This window comes from Pteropus vampyrus, unplaced genomic scaffold (assembly GCF_000151845.1).
Source record: "Pteropus vampyrus isolate Shadow unplaced genomic scaffold, Pvam_2.0 Scaffold1, whole genome shotgun sequence".
Classification (NCBI taxonomy): Eukaryota; Metazoa; Chordata; class Mammalia; order Chiroptera; family Pteropodidae; genus Pteropus; species Pteropus vampyrus.
The window spans coordinates 25,233,390-25,245,897 of record NW_011888782.1 but is presented as its reverse complement, the minus strand read 5'-3'; the positions used below and the strand labels follow the sequence as shown (position 1 = coordinate 25,245,897).

Genomic DNA, 12,508 nt, shown 5'->3' with positions numbered 1-12,508 from the left:
TTTTTTTCCTCAGTAAAATTATTTTGTCTTTCTGGTAGGTTAACCAAAACATCCAATTTTAAAAATCTTTACCTATTCTTTTCTTGCTTTCTTTCCAGAACACTCAGGGGGACCAGAGTCTATAACTCTAGTTGTGATTCTCTTAGACTGTCTTTTTTGTTAGTAATTTAATTAACTAAGTATTTATTAACATTAAAAATGAGTTTATGTTATATATATGAAAAAATTCACCAACTTTAAGTATACAATATGAGTTTTGACAAATATACACGACAAATATAAATCACGTAACCACCAACAAACTAATGATATAAGAAGTATCCATCTTCTCAGAAGGTTCCCTCGTGCCCTATTTAATTGTCACCCCTCACCCTCTGGTAACACAAAAACACTGATTTGCTTTCTATCACTATAATTTTGCATTTACTACCATTATATATAGAAGCATAAATTATTTGTTTGTTTCATTTTCCTTAGCATAATGTTTTTGTGATTCATCCATGTTGTTGTATTTACGGGTTGTTCCTTTTTGTTGCTATATAATATTATGTGGATATAAAAATGTTTATCCATTTTCCATTTGATGGAAATCTGGGTTGATACCAGTTTCTGGCTATTATAAATAAATATGTTATTAATATTCAGGTAGAAGCCTTTATATAACATTTGTTTGCATTTTCTCAGGTAAATAAGAGTGGAATTACTGGATTATATCCTATTTGCTTATAGCCTCTCTATTTTATATCATTTTGCAATGTATAAAGGTTTCAGTTATTACACATACTTGTCAACACTTGGTATTATCGATTTTATAATATAATCCAGCTGGGTGGGTTCAATGGTATTTAATTTACATATTCCTGGTGACTAATGATTTTCTGCATCTTTCAAGGACTTATTTCACATTTGTGCATTTTGTTTTGTAAAACCTTTTGCCTACTTTTAAAAAATCAAGTTGTCTTATTATTACTCAGAGTTCTTTGACTATTTTGAACAAGATATGTATTTTCCAAATGTTTTCTATTATCTATGGATTGCCTTCTCATTTTGTTAATAGTATCTTCTGAAGAGCAAAATAATTTAATTTTGATGTCATACAGGTTATTTTTTATTTTATATTTTGTTCTTTTCATGTCCTATTTAACTGTTGCCTATGATTTTCTCCTCATCCATTTTAAGTTAGTTTTTGTGCATAATGGCAGGTAAAAATTAAGGCTCAATTTTTCACTTATGGATATCCAATTGTTTCACCATCATTTATTGAAAAGATTTTCTTTCCTCCAAATTGTAATAGCACTTTCATTAAATATCAATTGACCATTTATTTATGTGTGAGTTTGTCTATGGACACTTCTGTTTCATTAATATTTATGTTTATCTTCATTTCAATATAAGTCTGCCTTTTTTTTTTTTTTTTATGCGAGGCAACCCTTGGTCGACCTCACAGATTGCAAGGACCTTGTCAGCTTACAATCCCTTATGTTTTATTTTTTATGCCTACAGCACCTGGTCTTCCTAGGTGGTCTCCCATCCAAGTACTAACCAGGCCCAGCCCTGCTTAGTTTCTGAGATCAGACGGGGTCAGGCTTGTTCAGGATGACATGACCGTAGACAATACAAGTCTGCCTTGATTCCTGTAGCTTTAGAATAGCTCTTGAAAAACATATAGTGAAAGTCCTTAAGTTTTTTTTCAAAACTGTGGGCTATTCTAGATTTATTACATTTCCCTTTAGAATCATGTTTTTAGTTTCTTAACAAAAAAGATGTCTGCTAGGATTTCGTTTGGAAGTTCTCTGACTTTGTAGATCAATTTGGAAACAGTTAACTTTGTCTTCTGACCATTGATCAAGGTACATCTATTTATTTAAATCTTATTTAATTTACCTCAGCAATGTTTTATAATTTTCAATATACATAATTTCTACATATATTATTACATCTATGCCTAAATATTTTATATTGATGCAATTATGAATATTGGATGGAGAGTTCTATAAATTTCAGTTTAGTCAAGGAGGTTGATAATGTTCTTCAGAACTTTTATTTCCTTACTGATTGTTTTCTCTAATTGTGCTAGCAATTATTGAAAAAAGAATGTTTTCATTCTCAACCATAATTGTGAATTTGTCTCTTTTTCCCTCCAGTTCTCAGTATTTCTCCATGTATTTTAGGTGAATCCACTTTAGGAACACTATAAGTTCTTGATGAATTGACCTCTTAATCATTCTCCAAGTTTATCCGTCAACATTTTTCTTGTTCTGAAATATACTTTGTACTAATATTACATTAATATAGTCACTTCATACTTCTTTTAATTAGTATTTTCATGTTACTATATGTTTTCTATCCTTTTAATTGATATTTAAAGTGGATTTGTCTTAGTATTTATTTTAAAAATTTTAATTTTAAAAAACTAATTTTTATGGTTTGTTCTACAGTTTATATATCTCTAACTTATATAAATGGATAAGTAAATAAGTAGCATTATACTTCCTTGCATATACTGTGAGAACTTTATAACAATATTCTCCCTCTGTTAGTATTGTTGTTGTCTTGTATTATTTCTATACATGCTACAAACCCTACAATATGTTGTTTTTATTTGTTTTATTTTGCTTAATTTTTAAAATTGAATTTATGGGGTTAACATTGGTTAATAACATGTAAGTTTCAGGTGTGCAATTTTATAATACCTCATCTCTGTATTCCCTTGTTTGCTGACCACCCAAAGTCTAGTCTCCTTCTGTCACCACATATTTGACTCACTTTACCCTCTTCATCTTCTCCCCAAACCCCTTTTCACTTTTTTTCAACAATGTCTTATAGTTTTCAGTGTATAGGTCTTTCATTTCCAACAATCTGTTTATTCCTAGATATTTTATCCTTTTTGTTGCAATGGCAAATGAGATTTTTTCTTTTTTTTCTGATATTTCATTGTGCTGGTACATAAAAATGCAACTGATTTTGGTACATTAATTTTTTATCCTGCAACATTATTGTATTTGTTTATTGTTTCTAATAGTGTTTGGGTGGAATTTTTAGGATTTCCTATACATAGAAGCATGTCATCTGCAAATCGTGATCATTTTACTTCCTTCCCAATTTGGATGCCTTTTATTTCTCTTGTCTGATTGCTCTGGCTAGGATTTCCAGTGCTATATTAAATAATAGTGTCAAGACTGGACATCTTTTTCTTGTTCTTTATCTTAGAGGAAAAGCTTTCAGTTTTTCACCATTGAGTATGATTTTAGCTGAGGGTTTGTCTTTATAATGTTGTAGTACTTTCCACCTATACCCATTTTATTGAGTGTTTTAATCATAAATTGATGTTGTATTTTGTCAAATGGTTTTTCTGTATCTATTTATATGATTATATGATTTTTATATTTTATTTTGTTAACATGGTGTATTACATTGATTTGCATATGTCGAACCATTCTTGCATCCCTGAAATGAATCCCGCTTGATCGTGGTGTATTATCTTTTTAATGTAGTGTTTTATTTTAATTGCTAGTATTTTGTTGCGGATTTTTATTCATCAGAGATATTGGCCTGTAATGTGTGTGTGTTGTTCATGCCTGGTTTTGGTATCAGAATAATGTTGGCCTTGTAAAATGAGCTAGGAAGTAGTCCCTATTCTTCAATTTTTTGGAAGAATTTGAGATGGATAGGTATATTAAATTTTCTTTGAAAGGTAGAATTCATGGCTGAAGCCATCTAGTCCTGGACATTTGTTTTTTTGTAGGATTTTTATTACTATTTCAGTTTTGTTACTATTGATCAGTCTATTTACATTTTCTAATTTTTCATGGTTCAGTCTAGGAAGGTTATAAATTTCTAAGATTTTGTCTATTCCTTCTATATTATTGAATTTGGTGGCTAATGGCCTTTCATAGTATTCTTGTATAATTCTTTGTATTTCTGTGGTGTCCATTGTAACATCTCTTCCATTTGTGATATTATTTCAGTCTTTTCTCTCTTTTCCTTAGTGACTCTAGCCAGAGGTTTGTCAATTTTATCTTTTCAAAGAATCATATCTTTGTTTAATCACGACTTTGTTGACTTTATGTTCTCTATTTCACTTAATTCTGCTCTAATTTTCATTTTCTTCCTTCTACTGACTTTGGCTTCTTTTTTTTCCCTTAGTTCTTTAAGGTGAAATGTTAAATTGTTTGAGATTTTTCTTGTTTCTTGAGGTAGGCTCGTAATGCTATAAACTTCCCTCTTAGTACCACTTTTGCCACATACTCCAAATTTTGATATGTCGTATTGTCATTTTTATTTATCTCTATGTGTCTTTTGATCTTGTCTTTGACCCAGTAGTTGTTCAATAGAATGTTGTTTAATCTCCACATATTTGTGTTTTTTTCCAGCTTTCTTTTGATAGTTAATTTCCAGTTTGATATTTTGTGGTCAGAAATATAATTGGTATTATTTTAATCTTAATTTTACTGAGACTAATTTTGTGCTCCAACATATGATCTATCCTTCAGAATGATCCATGCACACTTGAGAAAAATTTATGTTCTATCGTTTTGGGATGCAAAGCTCTGTAAAAATTGATAAATAACACATTAAACCAAATGGACATAAAGGCTGATATTTCCTTATTTACTTTCTGTTTGGATGATCTATCCATGGCTGTCAATGAAATATTCATATCACTTACTATAATTGCATTTTTGTCTGTCTCTCCCTTTAGATCTGTAAGTAATTTCATATAGATATATAGATAGATACACACACACACCTATCAGGAGAGCACCCATACATACATATAAACCTACATGTTATTTCTTCTTGAAAATTGTCCCCTTTATCATTAAAAAAAAGTCTCTGTCTAAAACATTTTTTAAATAATTTTTTATTTTTCAATTACAGTTGACATACAATATTAGTTTCAGGTATATAACATAATGGTTGGACATTTATGTAATTTAAGAAGTGATTACCCCAATAAATTTAGTACCCATCTGATACCATAGTTATTCCAATATTACTGACTATATTCTCCATGCTATACATCCCATTACTCTGTGCCTTTTGGTTGGTGAGTTCAGTCTATTTACATTTAGGGTAATTATTGATATATGAGAACTTACAGCCATTTTGTCTAGTGCTTTCTGATTGTTCTCTCTCCATTGTTTCCTTTGTCTCTTGTGTTTCTCTCTGCTATTTTAGTTCAGTGATATTCTATGATTTTTTTTCCTCTTCATTTCTTTTTTTTATGTGTCTCTTATCTAGATTTTTGTTTTGTTGTTGCTATTAGGTTTATGTAATAAAAAGTTCTAGATGCAGAGTAGTTCTTTATCTTCTGAGTACATCTTATCTCTATTCACATGTGCAAGTTCAGTCCTTTTCCCCCATGTCTTTTATGTTGTCACAAATTATCCCTTTTTATGCTGTGCATTTATTTCCAAATTGCAGAAGCTATCGTCTTTTTTAAATGCTTTCCCCCTTTAACTTTTATGTTTTAATTAAGAGTTTAATACTCCTTTATGAAAGAGTTGCAATTTCCTGCTTCTCTCTGTGTTTGTTATCATATTCACAATTTTGTATCTTTTCATATTTTTATTTCAGGTAGAAGAGCTCCTTTTAACATTTGTTGTAATGCAGATCTTGTGGTGATAAATTCCCTCAGCTTTTGTCTGGGAAAGGCTTTATAGGTCATATATAAAGGATAACTTTACTGGGTATATTATTCTTGGCTGGTGATTTCTCTCTTTAAATATTTACATATTTGAGTCCAGTCTCTCCTAGCTTGTAAAAGTTATGCTAAAAACTCTAATAATCCAGTGGGTTCCCCTTTATAGGTTAGTCTTTTTTCCCCTGGTTGCTTTGAGAATTCTTTGTCATTTATTTTAGACAATTTTAATATAATGTGTCTTAGAGAAGGTCTCTTTATATTCAGATAATTAGGTGTTTTGTTACTTCTTTGATTTGAGGGACCAGTTCTTTTCATAGGTTTGAGAAGTTCTCATCAATTATTTGTTTGAATGGGTTCTTTGCTCCTTTTCTCCTTCTGATATTCCCATTATTCTTATATTGTTCTAATGGAGTCACATAGCTCTTACAGAGTTTGCAATTTTTTAAACTTAATTCACTTTACTTCCACATGAGTCATTTCTAGATTTTTGTCTTCAAGATCACTGATTCTTTCTTCTAATCAGTCTTTATTTCTTAAGCTCTCTAATTCATTCATCATCTAATTTATTGAGTCTTTCAGTTCCAGAATTTGTTTGGTTCTTCTTTTAGTTTCAATCTTTTGGTAAAGTACTTCTTTGCTCATTAATTTTATTCCTGAACTTGTTGAACTGCCTTTCTGATTTTTCTTATATCTTGTTGAGATTTTTCAGAACTGCATTCTTAAATTCTCTGTCATTTAAATCAAGTCTTCTATGTCTCTGAGTTTGTTTTCTGGAGACTTTTTGTTTTCTTTCTGGACTACCTTGGTTTTTCATGGTACTTGATGGATTATTTCTCTGTATGGTCATTTGAGATATTGAAATCTTCTTTAGGTACTGTTTTGCTTTAATAATTTAGCAGGTTGGTAAGTAGAGGTTTTTCTTTTATCTACACAGTCAGAGACATCAGTGGGGTGGCATCGCATCATCTGTGGAAAATGCCCCATATTCCCTGAAGATGTGGGTGTCTCCTCATTCTTACTGTAGCACCCCCATGGTTGGATATGGTAGGTGATGGGGCTCCAGGCATGTGAGTTCCTAGTGCTCTCTTCCTGCATCCAAACCACCTATACTATCTTAGGTGTCTCAGTTGCCTCCATCAGGCTTTCCTGTGATGGGTTAGGGAGTAGTGAGTTCATGCACTGCAACTTTATTTTTTCCACTAGGACTACCTGCAACGTGCATCAGCCACTCAGGCCCGAATGATGCTTGTGTCGTCCTTCTCTGGACTGCCAGTTGAGGGCTACAACCCAACACCTCCACTGTTACCATGTCAGCTAGAGTTGGGAGGTAGATTTGCATGTCTGCATCTTTGTTTTTTTCTCTCAGACTGAGGCTGTCACACTTTTGTACTGCATCTCCTCCTCTGTCACTGGCCTCAATCGCAATGTGTACTAGACACTCAGGCCAGAATGCTGCCTATGCCCTTCTCTGGGCTTCAACCCAACCTTCCATGCTACCATGTCAACTGGGGCTGAGGCCAGTGCAGGACTGTGTCTGGGGCTCCCCATCTCTTTCCTTCCTCCTCGCCTTCAGATGTCTCAATGTGTGTATCTCTCAAACTTGTTTGTGTGTTGAGCATAGAATCATTTGTTGAATTATAGTTGTCCAAGGAGAGAAACCAAGAAGTTTTCTCATTCTGTTGTGATGCTCACATCACTCTACTATTCTTATTTTTAATTCAAAGACAAAAATAATTAGTTTTGTTGTCATATATTCTAGTTGCCTAATTTTTTCCTATCACTACTACATTTGAGAACTCTATCACACTCGTAAGCAGAAATGACTAACTATAGAGATTTATTTTTAATAGATTGGGGTGACATTGGTTAATAAAATATTATATAGTCTTCAAGTGTATTGTTTGAGAAGATATAACTATTTTAACATGAAAAGTTTAAAGATATTAACTTGCTATAATATGTAATATGTATAATATTGCATTTACTTATAACAATATTAATTCTACTTTTGTGTGGAAAACTTTCAAAGTATATTAATAACAAATTTATGATTTGTTGTTTCTAAAAGCCCTGTAAACTAGATAAACCTGGTATTATAATTCTCATTATAAAGTAAAGAAACAGGCTTGGTAATGTTCATTAATTTTTCTCAAAATCACATAACTTATAAAATGATAGAGGTAGGATCTTTTGACTTTTATAACACTTTTTCCAGTTTCCAAAATATGTCTTACTGGATGGTATAAAACTCTCTATGAAACAGCAAAACATCTAGAATCCTAGAACTTTTAATTTTTTATGAGGAAGGTAGTATGATGTAGTAGAAAGAGCTAGATTCAAAGTTGGCAGATGATTTGCCAGCCAAGTTCAAGCTAAGAAATAAAACAGCATGGAACTTATACAAAATGAACAAAACAGCACTCATACAACTAATGTATATTTCACTTTGGAAGCAAAAAGCAGATTTACAATTGTTCAGCTAGAAGAAATGTTGTAAATGAAGAAAAAAAATTATTGTATGGTTGAGGTGACCAAAATTACTGCTTAGAAGAGTGGTTTTAATTTTTCAGGAGATTTAGTTATGAAATTAATCAAATGGCCCTTGTCCTTTAATAAATTGGACAAAATTTAAAAAGTGAAGCATTTTTATAAATGAAAGTTATAGTTGGTTTATATCTACTACACTATCAAAACTTTAAATATATGAATTTTTATGTAATATTTGTGTTAAAATACTCTTTAAGAGAACTAATTTGAAGCCTAATAACTATAATTTTATTTGAAAAAGCACCTAAGCACCTGTAGCTTTTAAAAGAAATGTGACATTTCTTGACCTATTTCTCCTTTACAAAGCAAAAAAGATGTGTGATTCTTTTGTAAAAATATAAGACCAAATTGAAGAGCAAATTAGGTAATCACTACTTACATTTTTAAATTGATGATAAAATGTGATTGCAGGTCATTCCTGTTATTTTCAGTGGTCATGGCTATTATACAAGATCAACCTATCTTATATAAAGGCAAAATGTCCTTCCTAACTTTAATCACTACCCGACTCCAAACCCTACAGCATTACTTTCCAGTAATCTTATTTTTAATTCAAAGATAAAAAATAGTAATGATTAGTATGATACATTCTAGTTGCATATTTTTTTTTCTCTCAGAGTTGCATTTGGGAACTGCAATGGGTTGGCTGTGGTGGATTTTATACAGAAGACAGTACTATTAAGCATGGGGACCATTGACCTATATAGATCAAGTGACATATACCAACGACAACCACGGTCTCCTCGAAAAAACAAGCAGTTCATTGCAGGTAGGAGATAAAACAAGATGGTTATGAATTTAATTAGTTCATCTGTTTTCTTACCTTTAGATTTTTTTGTCTGTCTTCTGTAATGCTATTAAAATGCATGGCAATCTAAAGTGAGCATAGTTCACAATACTATGTAAGTAAAACTGGGCAGAAACATAGGGTAAACAAGGCATTTAATATCAAATTGAATTCCTAGGAGATAACAGAAAATAAACTATTAAATATAAAAACGCTATCAAAATCAGTCTCTCTAGTTGAAAAAAACTGCTTGCAATGGTTGTGTTAAAGAGGATAATTTTCTTCTAGTATATTTGGTCCCTTTAAAAATATAATTTTCAGTTAAAAGTTATATTTTAAAAGTATTCATTCATTTAAATTAACCTCATATTTTACCTGTCATCTTTCCTTGTCGAACGGTGACTTTCTAGGAGATATTTTAACAAATGCACTAAACGTTATTTAACATTTAATAATGCTATGAAAGATGACATTTTTCTTGACAGGATCAATAAGTTGATTTATTTAACTATAAAAGGAAAATATATATGGTTAATTAGGATATAAGAAATACTTTCTACATAATGCCAAACTTTGATATGTCAGATCATCCAAAGTTTTCCTGAAATTGCAACATATATCCAAATAGTTGGCTTTGAAAACATTGTCAAAATTTTGTATATTTTCTGTTTACTGACATAGTTTAAAAATTTAGGTAAAAATTGCTTGGGCTAAAAAGTAGAAATACATCTATACAGTATTATGTCAGTGGACAGAAAATATACAGCTCATTTCAATTTTAGACATTTTTTAAAAATTTTGTTAATCAATTGAATATTGAAAAGACTTTACTAAATATACCTATGAAAGAATATTTTAAAATAAAAAGAGTACATAATGGTAGATGTTATTTTTTTAAATAGCAGGTGTGCAAAATTTAACATCTGAATGTGACAAGTTTTCTTTTGGGCTAATGAAAAATTACTCGATATACTGAAATTCTCCCTCTTTATTTTTCTTTGGTAAACCTCAACCCTTTCCAAATTGTTAGTTTTGATCCTTTATGTTTTGTTAGGAATCACATCTTTTAGCAATATCTTCGGAGTGCTGGAAATTTCAAATTCTACAGGTTCTGCCTCAATTACTAATGGCTTTTGAAAGGAAGACAGAATAAGAAATCGTTCATGCATGTACCATAAGATTCTCTCATGGTTTGGAAAGAGAAGGTTGATTTTTGAAAGTTTGTGGACTCTATGGTAGGAAGATGTTAAGGGATAGTAGGCACTCTTTGCATACTAAAAGCACCGATTGAATTAGAAAAGCTTTGGATCCTATGACAGCATCCAAATCACTTGCTGGATATACGCAATGGGATAACAAAGTATATATTTTGACAAAGGTGATACAGATGTTATTTCATTTAAACTCATTGAGCCTCAACATTTATGATTAGAGCTTAGAATTGATGACGTTAAAATCAGGAAAAACCATGATTAAGTCATAAATTTCATACTTAATGTATAAAAATGAGTATTTGCTTTGTTATTAAAACATTAAAGATTAATATCCATAAGCTTTCCTTTTAATACTGAAAATTAAAGACAACCATTTTTTATATTTATGAGATACTTATACATAGTATTTGAAAGCCATATAAGTTTACTATGTAAACGTATAAGAAATATGCCATCTATTTTTAAATTTGATTAAATGAAATTACTACAGCATTCTCATCATTCATCTATCACCTTTTACTTTCTAATTGGCTTATTTTTTTTAGTATCTTCTCTCTAATTTGATTTTTTAATATCTTCTCTTTAATTTGATTACCTAAACTTGCGGCAATTTCTTCATCTTGGCTGTTCTAGATTCTGGTATGATATCACTTCCTTTCACTTTAGACTATTTTTTTTCTCTTTCCTCTGCCTGCTGCTGATGCTGGTGTTCTGGCATGTTCCAAAGACAACTTTTGCATGCGTGGCCTGTCTAACTTTTATCCTGATTTAACGAAACGGATCCGTACTTCTTATCAGAGTAAGTTCTATAAAGGTTAGGCATTTTAAGTTATAATGCTTGAGTTAAATCCATACATCTATGCTCAGTAATGTGTTTTTTAAAACACATTCAGCATGCATGCAAATTTTTGTTTTGTTATGGAAGTGCAACCTGATAATTTTAATTAAAATTATAAAAATATTTCCAAAATTTATTGTCATAGACCCATTTACTCATATCCATTGTTTCAGTGTTTAGTTAAAACCATGCAGATCATGTCCTATTAATCCAAGAGTCACTCTCTTTTGTTTTGTGGAGGGTGTCCTTGTAAATAATGAACCCGATTTGTCAGTATCAATAATTGAATGCTTTCTTATTTTGGAAACCTTGTGCCTTTGGCCATTTTCTAAAACTATTCTAACTGAGGCCACAAGTTTTCCTTCTTCTAAGTAATTAGATTTCATAGAAGTAGTTAAGTATCCCAAATTTCTGATGTTTTATATTAAAATAGAATACACAAACATTTCTGTAGTTATTTTAGATATCAAACACTGTGAAGTTAGATAATTAAATTTACAAATAAAAGTCAATAATATTTACCATGGTAACAATTGTAAATCTAAAGATAGTGGAGTAAGCAATTTTAAAAACTCATGCAGAAAGAGTAGGGAGTGAAGGTATGATTGGAGGTGTAGATACTAGTGATATTATGGGTAAATATTATTGACATGAGATGTTTATAATATGCAAATCAGTATGTTATGTTTAAAATCACATTTCTTAACAACATATACAAGATAGCCTCATAGTTGTATAAAATATACACTCACATATGTTTTTATATCTTGAATTTCTTCAGACTTCTTTTCACTAGCTTGTAGATATTAACGGAATCCTTAAAATATTTCTGGGAGTGCCCTGAAGGTGACTTATTTTTGCTCATAAGTTCCCTAGTTTTCTACTCTAGCAGAGCACTCCCTTTTGGGTTGCTTCCTACTGCCTCAGCTCCTGGTGCCTTATGATGGAACACTGATATCTATGTTGGCTTCTGCTGCTCCCTATTGTGCCAGGCTTGTACACAGTAGTGTTTGAACCATTTAGTTTGTATGTTACCTGGATTTGTTTGTATGTTTACTTTTATACATAGTCTCTTTATATCCTCTACACCCAGCACAAGTATGAACTCAGTAAGTAAATGATGATGGTAGTAGGATAGAGAATGACAGCAGGCTCTTTATGCTCACATGAACAGAGAGGGACTTTTCAAATTTGACAAATGAGAGCAGAAATAGCTTCTGTAGTTACTGGGTTCATTAGAATTTTGCAAAAGAAATCATAGGTCTTTCTAAACAAAGACCTATAGTGTCAAGACAGAAGTGAAATCAAGTCATTACAAAGCCATAAGAGATCCTCCATGTCTCCATCAGTAGGCTCCATAGGGGCTCAGACAAGCCCTGAGATTTGAAATCAGATGTTTTAAAACCTTCTCTTGCTAATCGCTCAAAGAAAATAGTGTCATTCCCACAATCCAGAAGAGAAAAAAATTATAATTC

At 31.3% G+C, this 12,508-nt stretch overlaps 1 protein-coding gene and 1 pseudogene across 1 annotated transcript in view; one reads left to right on the top strand and one right to left on the bottom strand.

The window, feature by feature from the left end:
• Positions 1 to 12,508, top strand: part of STXBP5L (syntaxin binding protein 5 like) — a 279,142-nt gene that overhangs the window by 160,435 nt on the left and 106,199 nt on the right. Inside the window, exons 17-18 of the mRNA XM_011355337.1 lie at positions 8,812 to 8,963; positions 10,923 to 10,994. Of these exons, the coding sequence (XP_011353639.1) occupies positions 8,812 to 8,963; positions 10,923 to 10,994 (224 nt within the window). The remainder of the gene's footprint in view (positions 1 to 8,811; positions 8,964 to 10,922; positions 10,995 to 12,508) is intronic.
• LOC111736989 lies at positions 1,495 to 1,613 on the bottom strand (annotated as a pseudogene).